Source organism: Cherax quadricarinatus, chromosome 28 (genome assembly GCF_038502225.1).
Source record: "Cherax quadricarinatus isolate ZL_2023a chromosome 28, ASM3850222v1, whole genome shotgun sequence".
NCBI lineage: Eukaryota > Metazoa > Arthropoda > Malacostraca > Decapoda > Parastacidae > Cherax > Cherax quadricarinatus.
This window is the reverse complement of record NC_091319.1, coordinates 27731832-27755680: the sequence shown is the minus strand read 5'-3', so window position 1 is coordinate 27755680 and position 23849 is coordinate 27731832. Positions and strand designations below refer to the sequence as shown.

The window sequence follows — 23849 nt, the reverse complement described above, 5'->3', positions numbered from 1 at the left end:
TGATGAAGCCATTGTGTGGCGAAACGTTTCTTCAATAAAGATTCCCATATGTTGCATAAGTGTCTCAATTCTTCAGCTCTCGTCTGTACGACTCATAGGTATGGCTCAGAGGTAATGATAGAGTTCGTTCGTACAGTTCGTAGGCGGGTACCTCCCGGAGGGTGGTACGCTAGGATCCTGGATTTCCTCACCTCTTTCCTAAAGAGTAGAAGAGATGGGAAGACTCAAGCTTTTGCTCTCCTTCATTCAAGCTGCTGCTCTAGGCTCACCGATCATTTGTTTAAACTAAGCTCAGCAATGCACGTTGTTGAGATATCTTTTGGGCTGACAGACATCTACCAAAACTGAGTAAACAATGTAAATATCATTGCCGAGGGAATATATCTGTGATAGCCTTTCAAACCTCTCACCACTGGTTAATGTTTTGTCTCCAAAACTTAAAACACAAGAATAACATCTGTCGGCTGCTTATGACCACGTAGACCGTGTGAACATGCTATCAGTCTACAATAATGAGGCTTTCTGTAATAAAGTTGGTAGAATTACCGGCAATATGTAAAGTAAAAGGACACAAGTGCAACTAATGTGACATTTTATTGTGGCAACGTTTCACTCTCCAGGAGCTATTTCAAACCGTTGAACGGCTTGATAAAGCTCCTGGAGAGCGAAATGTTGCCACAATAAAATGCCACATTAGTTGCACTTGTGTCCTTTTACTTTACAATAAGGCTTTCTGTTTTCTTCCCTAGGGTCACTGTTTCCTTGGGTCTGACACATGGTGTTTGAGAACAGATACAGTTATGAATAAAGAAAAGACAGCCATCATATCTCAATAGCCTAACTGCATTTTGTTTTACTATTTAATAGTAACTGTTTCTAATTTAAAAAAAAAACAACGTTTTCGTCTGCTGTATATTTTAACACACCTCAAAAAATATTTTTATTAAAAACTAAAATAGGAAAAAACATGAAAGTAAGGAGAGGTGGTAGGGAAAATATGGATAGGCAGGATATGGGAAGACAAGAATAACTTAGACAAGTTTATGAACGTGACCTGTGCATAACTTGGGTATCTTTGCAGTGGAAACGTTTCGCCAGTCAGTGGCTCCTTTAGTGCAATATAGAGAAGAACGGTGCAAGATGGGATATAGTTTGAGGTAATCAGTCTCCCTCAGCCTTGTGTGAATGAGTTCATTTCATTAATATTCATAAAAGTATGTAAGCTGTCTGGGGTATATAAGCACCTCCGCATATGTGGGGAGGTGCTTACATACTGCAGATAGGTGAGGAGTCCGAGAAAGCTAACATCTGGAGTTATTTAGTTAGGGTAGTCGGACTTGAGTTGTAGAGGCAGAAAGAACAGTAACTTCACTCTAGAGGAGCGGCAGCGATGTTGTGTTTGGTAAGTCATTTGAACTGTAATGTCGACTCGCTTCTGGCAAGACAGTGGTTTCATAAATGATGGAATTATTTTTCGGGTCACCATGCTTCGCTGGTTAACGATTTGTTTTTAGGACAAAGTATGGATCCCTCTATCCACCTGACCATCAATTCTCAAACACCAGGCGATCAGCAGTACTGAGCATGTTTTCTCTGGTGCAAGGACATACGTGGTCGTGAGATTAATCAGAGATTAATTTCAACCTCATCCTGTTTGGGATACCAACCTTCACAAACAATATATATATTAATGAAATCACGAAACAAGTGATTTTGAATCATTAACAGAACTGCGGCTGGCCAGGACTATCCTGCGTTCCCATGCTCAGCCCTATGAGAAATGAACAAAGTACGCATCCTTCTATCCACTTGACCATCAGTTCTCAAACACCAGGTGCTCAGCAGTACTGAGTGTGTTTTCTCTGGTGTAAGGACATACGTGGCCAGTTGCAGTTCTGTTAATGATTCAAAATCACTTGTTTCATGATTTCGTTAATATATAGACTGCTCGTGAAGGCTGGTCCCCAAACAGGATGAGGTTGAAATTAGTCTCTGAGGCTCCACGACCACTGATGTCCTTGCATTAGGATAACACGCTCAGTACTGCTGAGCGCCATACATACATACATGCATAGGCAAATAAACACTATAGATTTCTTTTTAATGATAATAAATAATGCTACTCTGAAACTATTGTCTTGGAATTATCTTTTGAATAATTTAAAAAATTGGACCGAGACTACTCTAGGTTAGTTATGTATAATGTAAACAGAGTTATTGAAACAATTCAATTCAATTCAAGTTTATTCTCTATAAGGGTTGCAATGTGGGGTTTACAGGTTTTGGGTATTGTGTGGTTTACATGTTATAAAATACTAATTACAGAGGGGGCCACTAGGACACCTAGCCTGGCTAGGCATTTCGGGCAGACTTAGATTAATTCTTAACATTAAATCCTTACAGATTATGGTATTAAGGCTAAGTGACTACATCATAATTTGTGAGTTTAGCGATGTGAATGCTTTTGTTTTGGCACAATACAAAGTGTCTATATTGGAGTATCATAGGCAAACTTATGACTAGTTAGGATTTATTATTTTAAGATTAAGATTAGTATTTCTGGGTTTATAGTCAGTGGGTGAGCGAGTGTAATTGTGAACCACCAGGTGGTTATCATGTAGTTAGTTGTCGGGGTGGATCAGGGAGATAAGATGTTTTCTAACTGTAGTTTTGAAAGTGATGAATGTGTCTGCAGTTCTAGAGTTTTCAGGTAGGGTGTTCCAGATTTTAGGTCCTTTGAAATACATAGAATTTTTTTAAAGGTTTAGTCGAACACGGGGAATGTCATAGAGATGTTTGTGTCTGGTGTTATGCCTGTGGATCCTGTTACAACTATCAAGAAAGCATTTTAGGTCAAGGTTAATATTGGAATTTAAGGTCCTGTAGATACAGATTGCACAGTAGTAAATGTGGATGTTCTGAACAGGGAGTAAGTTTAGATCTATGAAGAGTGGGGGGGGGTTTGCCAGGGATGGGATTTAGTGATTATTCTTACTGCGGCTTTTTGTTGGGTTATTATTGGCTTTAGGTGTGTTGCTGCAGTTGAACCCCAAGCAATGATCTTTAAACGTTGAAGAGTCCTAGACTGTGTTTTTGGTGCAGATGATTCATTAATACATGTATAAATTACCTTATTAATCTTGTAGGAGCGAACAAGTGGTGCTTGGACAAGAACTACGCTGGAGTCTTCATCATCTGGGACCGCATGTTTGGTACCTTCGAGCCGGAGAGGAAAGGAGAGAAAATTGCCTACGGTCTTGTCGATCAGCCCCAATCTAATAATGTGATTTGGCTGCAGGTAAACTGTTGCAGGCTTGCTGACTGGTGGGATGAATCTTATTGTAGCCAGCTGGCCCAGTGGTTTACGCAATGTCCTAGCGTTTTACAACTCACTAGCCATGGGTTCAAACCCCACCTATACCGTGTTTTTCTCAGTAGGCATCCTACAACAAGCAATCTCTTACATACATTGTCAAACCGTTTCTCAACTTTTACAGGTTAAATAATCACCATCCCATATTACTCTGTTTGCAGGTATACTCTCCCTTGTTAGTTGATAAAACGTAATCTCAAGTCAAGTTAGTATATGATCATGCATGTGTTGGCCTCTTCATTCATGTGCTGAAGGCTGGTACATCAAATGGGGAGCAGAATGACTTTAGCTCTCAGGTTACTACAAAAACGTATGTCCTCTGATCATGAAACAAGCCTGGTTAGGTAGGCTCATGATGCTAGAGGTTAGAGTCGTGAATTTTGACTTGCTTCCCACGAGGTGAGCTAAAATAACACGGGTTTGATTACCAGGCTAGCCGAAGTGTTGTGTTATTTCTTATATATACATACATATTTATATATATATATATTATATATATATTATTAATATTAACACACTGGCCGATTCCCACCAAGGCAGGGTGGCCCGAAAAAGAAAAACTTTCACCATCATTCACTCCATCACTGTCTTGCCAGAAGGGTGCTTTACACTACAGGTTTTAAACTGCAACATTAACACCCCTCCTTCAGAGTGCAGGCACTGTACTTCCCATCTCCAGGACTCAAGTCCGGCCTGCCGGTTTCCCTGAACCCCTTCATAAATGTTACTTTGCTCACACTCCAACAGCACGTCAAGTATTAAAAACCATTTGTCTCCATTCACTCCTATCAAACACGCTCACGCATGCCTGCTGGAAGTCCAAGCCCCTCGCACACAAAACCTCCTTTACCCCCTCCCTCCAACCTTTCCTAGGCCGACCCCTACCCCGCCTTCCTTCCACTACAGACTGATACACTCTTGAAGTCACTCTGTTTCGCTCCATTCTCTCTACATGTCCGAACCACCTCAACAACCCTTCCTCAGCCCTCTAGACAACAGTTTTGGTAATCCCGCACCTCCTCCTAACTTCCAAACTACGAATTCTTTGCATTATATTCACACCACACATTGCCCTCAGACATGACATCTCCACTGCCTCCAGCCTTCTCCTCGCTGCAACATTCATCACCCATACTTAAACACCCATATAAGAGCGTTGGTAAAGCTATACTCTCATACATTCCCCTCTTTGCCTCCAAGGACAAAGTTCTTTGTCTCCACAGACTCCTAAGTGCACCGCTCACACTTTTCCCCTCATCAATTCTATGATTCACCTCATCTTTCATAGACCCATCCGCTGACACGTCCACTCCCAAATATCTGAATACATTCACCTCCTCCATACTCTCTCCCTCCAATCTGATATCCAATCTTTCATCACCTAATCTTTTTGTTATCCTCATAACCTTACTCTTTCCTGTATTCACTTTTAATTTTCTTCTTTTGCATACCCTACCAAATTCATCCACCAATCTCTGCAACTTCTCTTCAGAATCTCCCAAGAGCACAGTGTCATCAGCAAAAAGCAACTGTGACAACTTCCACTTTATGTGTGATTCTTTATCTTTTAACTCCACGCCTCTTGCCAAGACCCTCGCATTTACTTCTCTCTCTCTCTCCCTCATATATATATATATATATATATATATATATATATATATATATATATATAGCATTAACATTACTCTGCACACTAATCTGTACAGGGTAGTGTGCAGATTCATTGGAACAGAAGTAAATTTTGTGATTATCTCATAATGCAATAGCGATTGGCATACGTCTCTACCAGAAATTACTAGATCAACAATCTATTGATGCACCTTTATCATTTAACCTGTTTCTGGCTTAGTAACAAATTGTAGTTAGTTAATTATTGTGGGCCAATTATCCAGTACCGCATTATCCTGTATCACACGGGATTAAAACTGGGGAAATAATTACAAATAGAAGCTGGCGAACTTTAATTAAGCAAAAGGATTTGTCTAGCGTGAACAATATTTACAGTCAGAATTAATAATGCTGGAATTAAGCTCCCACGTATCACTAGGGGCATAACTTCAGTAACGTATTGATTATTAGGTGTGCTCACTATTTCTGCACATTATATTTAAACTGTTCTTTCAGCACTTAGAATAATGTACCATCTGGTACGTCACTGTACGGCATTGTACTCAGAAGCACTTGGGTAAGTTATGTATGTGTATGTGTGTGTGTGTGTGTGTGTGTGTGTGTGTGTGTGTGTGTGTGTGTGTGTGTGTGTGTGTGTGTGTGTGTGTGTGTGTTTGCAGTGTGCTCGGCAAGACTCGACATACAACGAGACTGTCGAAACAAACAATCCCTAAATTGACAAACTTGTAACAACAGAAATGGAATAAGCACAGCTTGCTTGAGCCATAAAGTGAAAACACCAAAATGCCCAAAGCAGCAGTGAGTAGCACAGTGTCAGGCATAGGAGGCAAAATCGACCCTAAATAGTAACAATCGACATATCCTTCATCCCTTGGAAAAAAAAAGCAAATTACTGAATCTGAGTTTATCAACTTCCAAACCCCGACTACGGCAGAGCGTAGATGCCAGTCAAAACAGGCTGGGTCTAGAGTTAGACTCGGGACTTGAAGTACAGCAAGTGTCACACGACAACCTCAAAAAACATAAAAAACCACTAATCGAACAGTGTTGCACCGAGTATGGCATGTGTGTTTTGGCTCACCTTCGGATACTTTATCAGACAAGGAGTGTAGATAACAAAAGGAGAGGAGAGCTGTGTTCTCCCAGAGTGAAGAGGAAAAGTGATGTCCAACAAGAGAAGGTGAAGTAGCGGCTGCAGGTGTTAGGTCAGAGAACTATACACATATAACCTGCACATAGGAGAAAGAAGCTTTCGGCAGCGTCTTTGTCCTAGTTGGATCATTGATTAGTCAAACTAACACACACGAGAGGAAGCAAATATATGTACAGGAGAGGAGGACAGGGACGAGGCAAGAGAGGAAGAGGAGAAATAATGGTAGAACTAATGCCGGTAGTGTAAGCAGTAATAGAGTAGTAGGAAGGGGGAGTAGTGGAAGTGGCACTATAGACAGAAAGGGGAGTGAAACAAAGAAAAATAATAATAATAAATTATTATTATTATTATAGTAGTAGTAGAATTGGAGAAAGTCAAAGTACAAGAAAAAAGTACACTGGAGGAGAGGTAATGGCCCAAAAGGGGTGGGATAAAAAGCACTAGGGGACAAACACTGAAGGACAGAACACACTTATGCAGAAGAAAGGAAGACAAAGGAAAGGAAAGAAAAGGAGAAGAGGTAATGAGAGGAGGAGGACAAAAAAAATATCAAGTCAAGTCACGAGTGTTTTAAAGTTTGGAGCATTTGACAATGTAATAAAAAAGGAAGGCATTTACAGAGACAAAGCCAGGACCAAGATTCATATCAGGAAAGTTGTGTATAAGGGATGCTTCAACAAGACTGCGTATTTGAAGGATAGAAGACAGGTAGATAGTTCTGGCAGAGGACCAGTCAATAGAATGATATTTTAAATGACAGAAAATAGCATTCCTGGTGTGGGCGAATATAGTTCTTTTGTGTTCTTTAAGACTATCAGAATGAGAGCGGCCAATTTCTCTAAAATATTGGAGAGAACAAGAGGAGCAGGAGACTATGGAAGCATCCTTCTTCCTCTCTTTGTCCTTCCCTGTCCTCCTGTCCCATATATATTGGCTCCCTCACCTTCGTGTGTGTTAGAGCGACTAGTGAATGGTCAAAGTCGTCATAAGTTTCTTTCTCCTATGTGCGGGATATTTGTGCAAGATCAGATGCTCTCCTGTCTTGCCCCGCCTCCCAGAAGGCAAACAAGCGAACAAGCAGTTTAGGAACTCGAACAGCCAATCAAAACTATCGAATCTGCCAGCGCAGAAAGTGTAACTTATGTGGGGCATCCTACCAATAACGTAGCTAAATATCTAAGACAAATAATTCTATAAGGTATGATAATTTCGCTTTAGCTATTAACGAAAATATCAGCTATATAATATTAGATAAAATATTAAAATATTTAACTGCATCAATTTTTCTTGACGTTACAGGCTTCAAACTTTAACTACTGGTGTATCTTAATACAAAGTCTTTTTGCAATTATTTTCGGCTGCGTAGTTGCCAATTTGGACCCCAAACTCTGCAATTTTATCAATTTAGAAATAAATAAAAATTAATTATTTTTTTTACAGAATTGTAGGGAATTTTTAAATAAAATGTTAATGAGAAAAGTATACTGAAAAACAAAAATCTGCGATTTCAAGGTGTTTTTAAGTTTAACGAGAGTAGACTTGTTTTCTGTAACATTCTTAGCAACATTAACGTTTTCATACTCACAAGATTTCGATTATTACTTGACAACGAATTATTGTATGTGCTTCGAATTTTCAACAGTTTTTTAATGAATCTTGGGTAAGATTCATGTGACTGTCTGCTTGCATGGGTGCTTTATGTACGATGATTCCTAGGTCATTCACAAACATTGTTTCCGTGTGCTAGGTAGCAACAGGCATCTCTGATCGATTTCAAAATTTCAACACTGAAGGATACTTCTTAGAATTAGGTTGGTATATTTAAATCTCTAAATGATATATTATTTTACCTTATTGCTTTATTAAGCATTGATGCTGAAGTTCCCTTGATCCAAGGAACTGGACAATCTTCCACTTGGATAGAATTTGAATGCATCCCATTCCACAGGCGCTATTTGACCCCTATAAGTTGAGTGCATTCCTGTGTTTAAAATATAACTATTTTGGACGGCATCAGTCTTTAATGGCTGATGCAATGGATGAAACGTTTCAAGGTTGTATATGTAGAAATTTTGTTGGATCCTGTGCCGCAACTGGGAAATTTTTCTAATCAGCTTTAAGCTTTAAAATTGTTTTCCTAAAAGAAAACAATCTGTTGATATCAAGGGTAAGTTATTATGTGCTAGTTTTATTAATCAAAATAAATGAAGGAAGTATCTTCTGATCAGAAATAAGTCGGTATTTGACGTTAATTATTCAAGGTTAAGTCAACTTAATGTTCTGTGTGCTCTCAAAATCATTGTAAACATTTGTATGTTATGTACACTAATATATAAAACTTTCTTACATACCTACCTACCTACTTACTTTCTCAAACGGGTCAATCTTATTTAGAGAAAAGTTAGGGTTGATTTCGGCATGTTTAGGATCCATATTTTTTAAATTAGTTTATGTTCCATCTCCTTTAGGCAGGGGCCAGTTGCTTGACGTTTTGCCCTGGATTTCCAGTTTCAGGAAAAATATTTAGGATTTTTTATGTTCCCCCTTTTCTCCTGGAATCTGTATGATGCATCCACTCTGAGCTCGAGGTCTCCCTTTTACCTACCCAGTGTGGCCCATCGTTATGTGGAAAGTACGCTGCCTGTTAAAGCTTTGCTCTCCGTCAGTAGTGGCAAAAGAAAGAGCGTCTCTCTCTCGTTGCTTCTGTCGTAGAGATTCGTGAGTGGAGCATATTTCAAGTACCGGGATTTTGTTTATACGGCGATGTATAGACAAATTAAAGCTGAGCAAGCTTCAGCCTATGCAGTCTTGTACGATGTTCACTAAGGAACAGTATAAAATCTTCGCCAACACTAACCGTCTAACACCCGTTTCCAAGAGGGTAGAGAACTGCAGGTCTACTGTTCTCAGCCTTTCGAGAAAGGGTTAAGTTTCGTGTTAGTTATACTATCTTTCACGTATAATTTAAAAGTCACGACTGATTTGGTTTCATTTCTTTTTTTTTTTTTTTGGTTAAGGTTAAATTTGTAGGAGTCTATCATGACAAATCGTTGTTCACTTTTCCAAACCGGTTTATATGCAGGCCTGAACCTTGATTAGGCTGTGGTTATAGTTTGTCTTCGACAGCATTTCGTGCCGAAAAAGGTCCTCATTATGAGAGAAAATACAAGAGAGAACGTCTCTGGTATTACGTCGCCTCTCATGAAGCGGGCAGGCATGAAAATATTGTCAGATTTCACGAACAGGAAGTAATGATATGTCTTATGATATGGTTTAAAATGTCTATGTATAAAAGTTCAGAAACAGGACAATCAACTTATACATGATTTTCCTCCACTTCTCAGTTTTTCTATTTAGTGGAGGTGTTCCGCAAAGCGGCCAGTAAGAGCACCATTGGGGACGTTCTGAGGGCCCTCTTCTACGGGCCCGGCTGGTGTCCTGGGTCTCCTCGCCTGGGGGACCCCGATTCTTTTCCAGACGCGACGGCGTCCAGGATCAAATATAACCCTAAGTTGCCCTTGTGGGAACAGGTGTATGTGACGCTACATTTCCTGATTGTACTCATAGTACAACAGGTGTTGACCTTACAGTTGATGGTAAGTAGTTGTGATATGTATCAATCTCGTCTATGCTATGAATGTCGGGGTTTTCTTCTTCCTATGACTTCACGAGATATTTTACCGTGTATGACCTCACGTACTTTCCTTCTGTGTGTGAGTCCTTAAGTTTCCCTCATTATGTAAGTTCATATGATTTGTATTCCTTCTATAATTTCGCGAGTTTTCTTTCCATTAATGACACTGTGTTTACCTTCAGTCTATGACAATATGATGAACATGACTGATTTCCTTTCATTATCATACAGAATACAGGGTTAGATTAATAATGTGTTATATTTTCTCACTGTCGTTTTGTTTGCGTCATCAAACAATTATCATTTATTATCATTCTATTCCAGAACTATTTAATATCATGTAAACACTGATTACATATATACGGTGAAAACTATTTTCATAAATATAAATGACTTGTTTAACTTTAATATATAATTAACTATGATCTTACCCAAAACGCTGAGTTTAAACAAAAATTTCACTGTCATTCCCCCTATACTCTAAATAATGACTCAATTTTACATAACATATTCGCTGATAATTTCATGACAATAACCTTCAAGTACATTTAAATCAATTTTACTTAGCATATATTTTAGGGATTAAAGTATTCTTGATTGGCAGTGAACGGGTGAGACGCAGCCTTATGATGAATGGTTTAGAAAACCGACAAGTTGAAGAATTGAGACACTTATGCAACACATGGGAATCTTTATTGAAGAAACGTTTCGCCACACAGTGGCTTCATCAGTCCAATACAAAGTAGAAATGGGTAGGGAGAGGAGAAGTTTGAGGTAATCAGTCCCTCAACCTGGAATCGATGTGTTCAGTCCATCACTTTTCTAGGAAATGCAGCATAGGGCCAGAGAGGTGGCTTATATACTGCAGTCAGGTGAGGTGAAGCAGGAGGAGGCGGGATCACAGTGGGACCTGCCACTAGTGTAAGTAGGTCGTCGTCCAAAGGTTGAGCAAGCGTTGAAGTCACATCTGTCAGACACTGCAACATCATGAGATCTTGGTACAAAGACGTCAACGCTTGCCCAACCTTTGGACGACGACCTACTTACACTAGTGGCAGGTCCCACTGTGATCCCACCATCTCCTGCTTCACCTCACCTGACTGCAGTATATAAGCCACCTCTCTGGCCCTATGCTGCATTTCCTAGAAAAGTGATGGACTGAACACATCGATTCGAGGTTGAGGGACTGATTACCTCAAACTTCTCCTCTCCTTACCCATTTCTACTTTGTATTGGACTGATGAAGCCACTGTGTGACGAAACGTTTCTTCAATAAAAATTCCCATGTGTTGCATAAGTGTCTCAATTCTTCAGACGCAGAATTAATTACAACAGTGCAGTGGATATTCTTTGGACTTAATACAACCAAACATTTGTGTTAAAATATGAAAAAATGCTATTTTTTTCTTGTTTGACAGAGTTTCTCCTGGCTGACTGTTCTTGTTTACATCGTCTTCATATTGGCATCTGTTGGTATCATCGGCGCCATGTATGATGGGTGGTGGTGGGCGCCCCTGGCTGAGGCCGCACGCTGTGCCGCCTACGTTGTCTACGCCCGTGCTACACCCGTCACTGCCCTTCCCCTGCTAGACACCGTCCTCCTCACCTACTTTGCCGTCTCTACCCTGGTGTGGGCCTCAGAAAGCCTCACCCTTCTTGGACTTACTGAAAAGACTGCCAAGTTACAGTGACAACTGTCCTTGCATTTGTCTTCGGATTATTGTGTTAGTTATTCGATTTATTTGTATTGGAGTAATCCATTATAAGCATAAATCAAAATTGGACATTAATTTTGCCATCAGTTCGTATGCGATTGTATTTCAGAATTTGCTGCCGAATCAGCTGGTTTACTATACATCCCATAACCAAATTTTACAAGGAATCTTATGCATACATCCGTCAGCATTTCGGAGGGAATTTATAAAAAAAAAATTTTTACTGTATCAAGATTTTTATATACAACTTTGATATTAAAAGTCTTAAGAGAAGGCATATCAACCAAGTTTTCATGGTAAGGAAGAAACAACATATTTTTGGTTGAATAAGGTTGGTTGTCCCTTTTTGGATTGTAAAAAGCATATCCAGCAATTTTAAAAGATTTATCAATTACGTTTCAAGGGTATTTCAGATCATTAACTATTTCACAAATTTTGGATATTTCTTCGCCTATGAACTTTGGACTACAAATATGCAAACCTCTCAAAAACACTGATGAGGAAACAGACAGTTTAACTATCTTGATGTGAAGAATAATAGTGGACATAGGAACAGTTATTTGTAGGTTTTCTGTAAATTTTAAATTTGAATTCCTTATTACCCTTAATAATTAAAACATCTAGAAAAGGCAATTAATTATTTTCCTCAAATTCAACAGTAAAGTTTATAGAATGGGTTAAGCTATTTAATTTAACAAGGATGTGGTTTATATCTACATTCTTAGGCATAAGACAAAATATTATCAACATATCCGAACCATTTAGCACTATTAGGGAGGATTGTGTTAAGCAATCATTTTTCCAAAAAATTCATGTATAGGTTACTAAGAACAGGTGAAAGAGGATTTCCCATTGTCATACCAAACTTCTGAGTATAAAACTTATCATTAAATACAAATTTTGCATCAACAATGCAAAGTTTAATAAATTTAATGATAGTAGGAAGTGGGAATGGTAAATCTTAATTAACAAGTTCTTCAGATAAGAAGACTTCTTCAGATAAGAAGTCACGTTTAAAGATGGGGTCCACCTCTGGTGTAAATTGTGGGACCCACAGCCTCGGAGAAGTGGATAAAAAGGCTTCAAGAAAGAATATTTGGATTTCTTCCTGAAGCCGTTTGAATATTCCACTTCCCCTACCACCCCATCTTTTCATACTTTTTACAAATAGGTATATTTTATTACATAATACGGTACAAAGGATTTAAGAGACATTGTTGATATAAAGATGGCATATACAGCTTAAGGATATATTTTTTTTTTCATTTATGTTAATGTTAAAATTAATAATTTTGTACCAAAAGAATCCTAAAAAAAACTTACCTAACCTTACTATAAAAAGCGCAGTTTAGCCTAATCAACTAAATATATTTTAGATAAGTTTACAATAATTTAATGATAAACAAACACAATGAAATATATTTTTTCTCGATAGGTTCAGAACGATTTTTGCGAAATTATTGTATACACAAATTTTCGCTTGCCTTATACAGCAAGAAGAACGTTGCTATTTAAGCCACAACAGCAAGTTTTACCTAATTGGCACGACATATATATTTTATATTTTTTTTTGTTAACACATCGGCCGTTTCCCACCAAGGCAGGGTGGCCCGAAAAAGAAAAAAAAAGAAAAACTTTCATCATTCACTCCATCAGTGTCTTGCCAGTTATAAAACTGGAACATTAACACCCCTCCTCTTTTATTTTCTACATAACTAATACAGTAAATTTAATATTTTTGTGTTGTGAATTTAGATAATCTTTGACCATAATATATTCTTCTCTTTAGAACAGCAAGAAAGTATCACCAACATGTCTAAAATTCAAGTTGAAGTTCAACAGAACAATTATGATCCCAAGATGTTTGATAATCCCCGGGCACACACACGCCAGGGTGAATAACATGCAAAATCGGTCATTAGTTTCTCTATTCATGATCTGCAAACCTCACACAGGAGAGATGCTTTTTTGACTATGTCCCAAACCTGTTGGCAACAGCAATGGTCTAAGAGAACGACAATTTTTCCATCAAACTGCAACTGCGTTCTTGGACGTTTTTCCATCGCTATCGCCGTGGGGAACCACACTCGCACTTTTACGAATGAACCCCTCACACAGCTTACACTCAGATATCAGGAAAAATGTCTGGTACTCCTGTATAAAGACTTCAGGGTGGCTACAACAGTTTACTATATATTGACGGACAGTCCTGTCTATCAGAGAATATGTTGGTGTACTGACTGACTTCCCACCTCACTGAAAGCCGCACCTTTGATGCTGATTCCGTTTATGACATTTTAACAGACCTACTGCAACAATTATGTGTATCTACTCTCACGAACCCCAATTTTGAACCACTTCTGCACTGTATGATCCATATGGATTTATTACATTTCATTTTTAAGTTGGAGGATGAGGATGAGGATGAGGTGGTGGTGGTGGTGGTGGTGGTGGTGGTGGTGGTGGTGGTGGTGGTGGTGGTGGTGGTGGTGGTGGTGGTGGTGGGTGATGCGTGTTCCCCTGCACTGCAGTATCTAGAGAAAATAAAGGCAACTAGAAGTAATATGACTTGTTCTCACAGCTCTGTGGTTAACTGCTGAGTAACACGAGTAGTTGCGGCAGGAACAGAATTAAGATATAGACATGGTTGTAATTCATCGCTTCCATCCTCTTTTCTCATCCCGGTAAGGGCGAAGTCATATTTTTAATATGATTTCGTGGTATATATTTCCCCTACTAGTAAGCAGTGTTCAGCAAATAGGCTCATGGGGCTTAAGTCCTCTGCTGTGTGTTTCGTGTACCTCCATGTACTCTGTCTCTGTCTCTGTCTCTGTCTCTCTCAATGGTATTAACAAAAAATGAATACCTATAAATTTTCAAGACATGCAACAACTTTGATCTGACGACAGGGGAAGAGCTTGATAGATGAATCATGTGGGAGGAAGAGGCAGGAGTCTATCAGTAACCTCCCTTTAAATGTGCCCTCTAGCTCCTTCACTCACTCACTCCCTCCCTCCCTCCCAAACTCACCCACTTTCTAAATGCCAAGTGTTATATTTATGGTTTTCTCTCATCCTTTATTTATCTACCTCCCTCCTCCTTCATATTTTCTTTCCGTGTTTGCCTTAGTGTATGTCACTCTTCGTAACTGTGTATAATATTATAAACGTGGCAGTCCACTAGTACCTTCCTGTGTAGCAGATTTATTATTAAAAGAAATGAGAAGAATATATAGGGAAGGTTACACCTCACTCCGCACTCGTGAGTGGGTATGGGACGTGTCAAGCAGTGGGTTGGAGAGAAGACAGGTCCTGAAGTGAAGCTAAAAATTTTGGTAGGAAGTTCCTTTGTGCTATGTAATCCCTGATGTGTTAATGTTCTGTGTTAGATTGGACTCTGAAATGTTCTTAAGGGCGAATTTTAAAGTGATGTCTGGTTTCCATTGTCTCTGAGATGTTGAAATTGGGAGTGGTAGCTATGAGGGCAGAGTCTATGATTTTACGTTAACAGCTGCAGTGTGATTTGTACTTGATGTTGGCAGCTTCCCAATGAATATTGTGACTGTTGATGCTGGCATGCTGGAAAATGACTGAATTATCTTGTGCATAATGTATTGCTCTCTGGTGTTCAATGATACTTTTAAATAGCATTCGGCCTGTCTGCACTATGTAAACTTGGTTTCAATTTTTATATTGTATCTGGTAAACTCGTGGTGTGTCTTGCGATACTGAAAGTTTGTGTTTCTTAGAGAAAAGATTCCCTAGTTTGCTGTTATAGAACATGATTATGTTGGTTACTTTGCTGAGACGATTAAATGTACCTTGGTGGTAGTATACAACGAGTTAAGATTTACTATATGGTTTTGAGTTTCTGTTAATTAAGGCTTTGTAATAGTTGATGTTTGCTGTCTCTTCCCCTTGTTTAATAAACCAGTCTATGTATCCTAATTTGAAGAATCATGGTCTAAGGATTTCTTTTTCTTGGTCCAACTCTGAGGGGCTGCATATTCAGAGTGCACGTAAGAACAGCCTTCAGATGGTGCTCTTCTTAATGTGGACTGAATGGTGGCTGTAGGTGTAGGCTGTAGGAATGAAGGTTGTTTGTTTCCCATTCAACTCTGAATTGCATAGAGGGAACAAGATGGTTAAGATTCTTAACGTGTCAAAGCTGCCGCAATTCTCGTCTCATATGGTAAAGACATCAACGTACCTCTACCAGATCATATCTGGTGGTTTGATGCTGGTAAGGATGTTAGTTTCATAGTATTCCATGTATTGATGAGCGGGTACGGGACAGAGTGGACTTCCCATGCTGCAGCCACATTTTTCTGTTTGAAGAATTCATTATTGAAAGAGAAAAGATTGGTAGTGACATTTTTGTAAGGGCTAAGATTTTCTTGATGGAAATTGGGAATTCCTTATGATGTGCAAGCAATTTGGTGAAGAGGAAATTCAGAACATCATCGACTGGTACTCTGGTGAACAAGGAGTCCCCATCCAAACTGAACATCCTTTTGTTCTGCTAGTTGATATTTATAGTTTTTCTAATGAAATTTTCTGATTGTATCAAATGTGACTGGGAAAACTTGCCGAGGAAAGGTAATAGACCGCTTAGCCATTTAGCTAATTTGTACGAAAATTACCCTCTACTAGAAATGATAGGTCTTAATAGTACACCTGGGTTTTGGGTAAACAAAAATAAGGGAGACTTAGGTTTTTTGTTGTGATCTGGAGTAAAATGTCATTGTTCTTTTTATTTCCAATGGCTCGTACTTCTGGTGATATTTCCATCACCAGAAATAACGATCAACTTGGATTTTCAGTTCAAAAGAAGCCCACTCACATTGTCAACTATGTTCACTTCTACAATCACCATTCAATCTAGATTAAGAAAATCACCATCTCAAACTTGTTCTTATGTGCACTCAGGATATGAAGCCCTCAAAGTTGGACCAAGAAAAAGAAATCCTTTGAACACAATTTTCCAAATTAGGATACCCAGACTGGTGTAGTAAACAAGAAAAAAAGAAAGCAAACATCACCTATTACAAAACTCAACCCCATCCAGCAAATCTCAACTCATGGTACCCGACCACCAAGATACACTCAGTCGTCTCAAAGTGACCAACATAATCACGTTCTATAAAAAAAAAAATCAGGGAATCTCTTTCCCAAGAAACACAATCAGCAACGCAAGACACACCAGGAGTTTACCAGATACCATGTAAAGATTACAACCAAGCATACACAGGGCAGACAGGACGAACACTGTCCACAAGGATCATCGAACACCAGAGCGCAATACGTTATGTACAGGACAATTCAATCATTTTTCAACATGACAGCATCAACCATCACAAAATTCAATGCGAAACTGCCGTCATGAAACACAAATCACACTGGAGCTACAAGCGCAAAAATCATAGAATCTGCCCTTATAGCTATCACTCCCAATTTCAACATCTCACAGGGACAAAGGAAACCAGATGTCATTTCAAAATTCGCCCTCGAGAAGTACATACCAGCGCCCAGTCTAACAACGTCAGCACAACATAAAGAATTACATAGCACAAAGGAACCCACTCACGCGTACGGAGGCGAAACCTTAACTACATAATCCGGTTCTCATTTCATTTATGTATCTGCTGAAGAGGATCCTAGAAGGGATCTCCATATGGATTATTTAGGATTGACAAGTGTTCATTACACTATTATTATATATTTATGGAAAGCGCTAAATTCATAGGAGCATAGAGTGCAGGGGAAGGGGGAAATGGCAATAATATTTTAGTTTAAACAATAAGACGGTAGCTTCAGCATCCTGGATCAAGATCACTTCATCATCAAGGCAACCCCTGGTGAAGGAGTAATGAGCATAACAGAATTAATGTTTTGTACTGTCCTCCTCTGTCCAGTTCTTCTGTCTTGATTTGCTTTGTTTTGCTCTGCTGTTTTATGCTCTGCTGTTTCATGCTCTGCTGTTTCATGCTCTGCTGTTTCATGCTCTGCTGTTTCATGCTCTGCTGTTTCATGCTCTGCTGTTTCATGCTCTGCTGTTTCATGCTCTGCTGTTTCATGCTCTGCTGTTTCATGCTCTGCTGTTTCATGCTCTGCTGTTTCATGCTCTGCTGTTTCATGCTCTGCTGTTTCATGCTCTGCTGTTTCATGCTCTGCTGTTTCATGCTCTGCTGTTTCATGCTCTGCTGTTTCATGCTCTGCTGTTTCATGCTCTGCTGTTTCATGCTCTGCTGTTTCATGCTCTGCTGTTTCATGCTCTGCTGTTTCATGCTCTGCTGTTTCATGCTCTGCTGTTTCATGCTCTGCTGTTTCATGCTCTGCTGTTTCATGCTCTGCTGTTTCATGCTCTGCTGTTTCATGCTCTGCTGTTTCATGCTCTGCTGTTTCATGCTCTGCTGTTTTATGCTCTGCTGTTTTATGTGCTGTTGTTTCATACGCTGCTCTGTCTTGCACTGTCTCTGCTCTAAGTGTGTGTTGCTTTGATCCAATGGACCTGCGTCACTTAGAGCGTAAAAGGCAGACTGCACCCATGGGCATGAAGGGCAGACTGCACCCATGGGCATGAAGAGCAGACTGCACCCATGGGCATGAAGGGCAAACTGCACCCATGGGCATGAAGGGCAGACTGCACCCATGGGCATGAAGGGCAGACTGCACCCATGGGCATGAAGGGCAGACTGCACCCATGGGCATGAAGGGCAGACTGCACCCATGGGCATGAAGGGCAGACTGCACCCATGGGCATGAAAGGCAAACTGGGCCCAGGGGCATGAAGGGTAGACTAGACCCAGGAACGAAGGGCACACTGAACCCAGGGGCACGAAGGGCACACTGAACCCAGGGGCACGAAGGGCACACCTAACTCAGGGGCACGAAGGGCACACCTGACTCAGGGGCGGCACGAAGGGCACACCTAACTCAGGGGCACGAAGGGCACACCTGACTCAGGGGCGGCACGAAGGGCACACTGGACACACGGGCACGAAGGACACACTGGACCTAGGGGTATGAAGGGCACACTGGACCCAGGGGCATGAAGGGCACACTGGACCCAGGGGCATGAAGGGCACACTGGACCCAGGGGCATGAAGGGCGCACTGGACCCAGGGGCATGAAGGGCACACTGGACCCAGGGGCATGAAGGGCGCACTGGACCCAGGGGCATGAAGGGCGCACTGGACCCAGGGGCATGAAGGGCACACTGGACCCAGGGGCATGAAGGGCGCACTGGACCCAGGGGCATGAAGGGCACACTGGACCCAGGGGCATGAAGGGCACACTGGACCCAGGGGCATGAAGGGCACACTGGACCCAGGGGCATGAAGGGCACACTGGACCCAGGGGCATGAAGGGCACACTGGACCCAGGGGCATGAAGGGCACACTGGACCCAGGGGCATGAAGGGCACACTGGACCCAGGGGCATGAAGGGCACACTGGACCCAGGGGCACGAAGGGCACACTGGACCCAGGGGCATGAAGGGCGCACTGGACCCGGGCCGCGGGGGAGTTGACCCCCGATACCTCCTCTAGGTATACTCCAGGTAGGGGAATGAAAGGAGTTGATTAACCATCTTACCTGGTGCCCCAGACTACAACTTTTTCTTGTAGTTCAGTAATTTCAACGTTTTAGTTTGGAGACCAAAGAATCTGTTGTGGTGAACGTACCAAATAAATCACAGCCAAGTTCTTCACAGGTACCACAACCTGTTCTAATTATTGCAGTTACTGATGTGACATCGGAAGGATCAGGCTGAGTTACCAGGCACGGCAGAGATCATAAAACATCTCTATCTGTATACTCAGCTATTATAATTAATGCAAAACCCGGATACGTGAACTTATGGACTTGCTATATGAGCTAGAACTGTTTCTCCTATGATCGTATACTTGACGTCTCACTGGAGAGTCAATAGCAAAGTGTGGAAAAAGTCGTCTGTCAAAAAACGGGCTCTTTATAACAGCAGTGGTCAATAAAGATTGTAAACCGACCTATGCCATTACTTATGACTCATTCCACGGAACAGGGACATCTCTGCTTCCCAAATAAAGAGCATTATTATCTGCATCATGCTGGTATGCCTTTCTCAGTGAAGATCTGACATCTTTATTATGTCTAGGTCTTTGCTTGTGAGATTCCATGTCGGGAAAGTAGGCCAAAATTCAGTCTAGTGAGTATGCTTTGACGAATCAGCCCCTACTTGTCTCAGCCTAGTACTGTACAGTTGTGTAGGTCAACAAGTTTGAACATGGCGCAACTTCACAGACCAGTCGAACATCGTCAGTATAAGGTATAACACCTGCGACAGAAATACTATGATTCATTTTGTCCACGTCAGATTCTTCAGAAGTTTTTGTGTCCCTTGCTCTATTATGCAAAGAGACGAGGCACTGAGAATGGCACAGTACATGGCATCTCGTGCAACTCTGTCTTCTGAACTTCGTTTAGAAAGCTGTGGTTTGTCCAGTAACTTGAGAGCACACTGACGAACATGATCATTATTAAAACGTAATGCAATCTAGAAAATTATCAAATACCTTCATTTTGAATTCCATTACATCTGTAATCTTGATACTGTATTATCCACCAACATTAGGTGCAAGGGATGTATAATACTTTACCAATCGCATTAAGAGCACAGAGTATATAATACACTACCATTGACAGAAAAAACACAGGACACATGATACACTATGGACAGGAAAAGCACGAGGCGCATGATACACTACCATAGACAGGAAAAGCACGTGGCGCATGATACACTACCATAGACAGGAAGAGAACGTGGCGCATGATACACTACCATAGACAGGAAGAGCACGGGGCGTATGGTACACTATCATGGACAGAGAGCACGGGGCGCATAATATACTGCAATAGACAGAAAGAGCACGGGGCGCATGATACACTACCATAGACAGGAAGAGCACGTGGCGCATGATACACTAGCATAGAAAGAACAAGGGGCGCACGATACACTACCATGGACAGGAAGAACATGGGGTGCATGATACACTACCATGGACAGGAAGAGCACGAGGCGCATGATACACTACCATGGACAGGAAGAGCACGGGGCGCATGATACACTACCATGGACAGGAAGAGCACGGGGGCGCATGATACACTACCATAGACAGGAATAGCACGTGGCACACTACCATAGACAGGAAGAGCACGGGGCGCATGATGCACTGCCATAGACAGGAAGAGCACGGGGCGCATGATACACTGCCATAGACAGGAAGAGCACGGGGCGCATGATACACTACCATAGACAGGAAGAGCACGGGGCGCATGATACACTACCATAGAAAGAACAATGGGCGCATGATACACTACCATAGACAGGAAGATCACGGGGCGCATGATGCACTGCCATAGACAGGAAGAGCACGGGGCGCATGATTACCATAGGCAGGAAGAGCACGGGTCGCATGATGCACTACCATAGACAGGAAGAGCACGGGTCGCATGATACACTACCATAGAAAGAACAATGGGCGCATGATACACTACCATAGACAGGAAGAGCACGGGGCGCATGATACACTACCATAGAAAGAACAATGGGCGCATGATACACTACCATAGACAGGAAGAGCACGGGTCGCATGATACACTACCATAGACAGGAAGAGCACGGGGCGCATGATACACTACCATAGACAGGAAGAGCACGGATCGCATGATACACTACCATAGACAGGAAGAGCACGGAGCGCATGATACACTACCATAGACAGGAAGAGCACGGGTCGCATGTTACACTACCATAGACAGGAAGAGCACGGGGCGCATGATACACTACCATAGACAGGAAGAGCACGGGTCGCATGATACAGTACCATAGACAGGAAGAGCACAGGGCGCATGATACGTTACCATAGACAGGAAGAGCACGGGTCGCATGATACACTACCATAGACAGGAAGAGCACGGGTCGCATGATACACTACCATAGACAGGAAGAGCACGGGGCGCATGATACACTACCATAGACAGGAAGAGCACGGGTCGCATGATACGCTACCATAGACAGGAAGAGCACGGGTCGCATGATACACTACCATAGGAAGAGCACGTTGCGCATGATACACTACCATAGACAGGAAGAGCACGGGTCGCATGATACACTACCATAGACAGGAAGAGCAAGGGGCGCATGATACACTACCATAGACAGGAAGAGCACGGGGCGCATGATACACTACCATAGACAGGAAGAGCACGGGTCGCATGATACACTACCATAGACAGGAAGAGCACGGTGCGCATGATACACTACCATAGACAGGAAGAGTACGGGTCGCATGATACACTACCATAGACAGGAAGAGCACGGGGCGCATGATACACTACCATAGAAAGAACAATGGGCGCATGATACACTACCATAGACAGGAAGAGCACGGGTCGCATGATACACTACCATAGACAGGAAGAGCACGGGGCGCATGATACACTACCATAGACAGGAAGAGCACGGGTCGCATGATACACTACCATTGACAGGAAGAGAACGGGTCGCATGATACACTACCATGGACAGGAAGAGCACGGGGCGCATGATACACTACCATAGACAGGAAGAGCACGGGGCGCATGATACACTACCATAGACAGGAAGAGCACGGGTCGCATGATACACTACCATAGACAGGAAGAGCACGTGGAGCATGATACACTACCATAGACAGGAAGAGCACGGGTCGCATGATACACTACCATAGACAGGAAGAGCACGGGGCGCATGATACACTACCATAGACAGGAAGAGCACGGGGCGCATGATACACTACCATAGACTGGAAGAGCACGGGTCGCATGATACACTACCATAGACAGGAAGAGCACGGGTCGCATGATACACTACCATAGGAAGAGCACGGGTCGCATGATACACTATCATAGACAGGAAGAGCACGGGGCGCATGATACACTACCATAGACAGGAAGAGCACGGGTCGCATGATACACTACCATAGACAGGAAGAGCACGGGGCGCATGATACACTACCATAGAAAGAACAAGGGGCGCATGACACACTACCATAGACAGGAAGAGCACGGGGCGCATGATACACTACCATGGACAGGAAGAGCACGGGGCGCATGATACACTACCATAGACAGGAAGAGCACGGGTCGCATGATACACTACCATAGACAGGAAGAGCACGGGGCGCATGATACACTACCATAGACAGGAAGAGCACGGGTCGCATGATACACTACCATAGACTGGAAGAGCACGGGTCGCATGATACACTACCATAGACAGGAAGAGCACGGGTCGCATGATACACTACCATAGACAGGAAGAGCACGGGTCGCATGATACACTACCATAGACAGGAAGAGCACGGGGCGCATGATACACTACCATAGACAGGAAGAGCACGGGTCGCATGATACACTACCATAGACAGGAAGAGCACGGGGCGCATGATACACTACCATAGAAAGAACAAGGGGCGCATGATACACTACCATAGACAGGAAGAGCACGGGGCGCATGATACACTACCATAGACAGGAAGAGCACGGGGCGTATGATACACTACCACAGAAAGAACAAGGGGTGCATGATACACTACCATGGACAGGAAGAGCACGGGTCGCATGATACACTACCATGGACAGGAAGAGCACGGGTCGCATGATACACTACCATAGACAGGAAGAGCACGGGGCGCATGATACACTACCATAGACAGGAAGAGCACGGGGCGCATGATACACTACCATAGACAGGAAGAGCACGGGGCGCATGATACACTACCATAGACAGGAAGAGCACGGGGCGCATGATACACTACCATAGACAGGAAGAGCACGGGGCGCATGATACACTACCATAGACAGGAAGAGCACGGGGCGCATGATACACTACCATAGACAGGAAGAGCACTGGGCGCGTAATACATTATCATGGACAATGCAGTCACTCACGTGATGAGCTGTTAGTTCACAATACTCGACCGTTCTCAGAATGAGTTAAGTGTGCACAATACACTACCACTCACTAGGAGAGCTGCGAGAGCAAAATGAAGCACTTAACAGGATGAGCTGCGATTGCACAGTATATTGTGGTTATGAGGATGAGCTGTGGAACACAGTACAGCTCACAGGATGAGCTCTCCGTGCATCATAACACACAGCTCACAAGATGAGCTCTTCGTGACTCACGAAATCGTAATGACACTATTGCAAACAAACCATACCACGGGTGGGGATAGAGCCCGCGATCAGAGTCACAAAACTCCAGACCGTCGCGTTAGCCACTGGACCAGCTAGCCACAATAAGATTCCTCAAACTAGGTAT

At 42.2% G+C, this 23849-nt stretch overlaps 1 protein-coding gene across 3 annotated transcripts in view; it reads left to right on the top strand.

Moving 5' to 3' along the window:
• LOC128693306 (alkylglycerol monooxygenase) overlaps window positions 1-12132 on the top strand; it is a 53316-nt gene extending 41184 nt beyond the window's left edge. For all 3 annotated transcript variants that reach the window (XM_053782919.2, XM_053782918.2, XM_070089502.1), the window contains exons 5-7: window positions 3147-3298; window positions 9500-9751; window positions 11208-12132. In XM_053782919.2, coding sequence (XP_053638894.1) covers window positions 3147-3298; window positions 9500-9751; window positions 11208-11480 — 677 coding nt within the window. In that variant the 3' untranslated portion in view covers window positions 11481-12132. The remainder of the gene's footprint in view (window positions 1-3146; window positions 3299-9499; window positions 9752-11207) is intronic.
• The last annotated feature ends 11717 nt before the right edge of the window (window positions 12133-23849 follow it).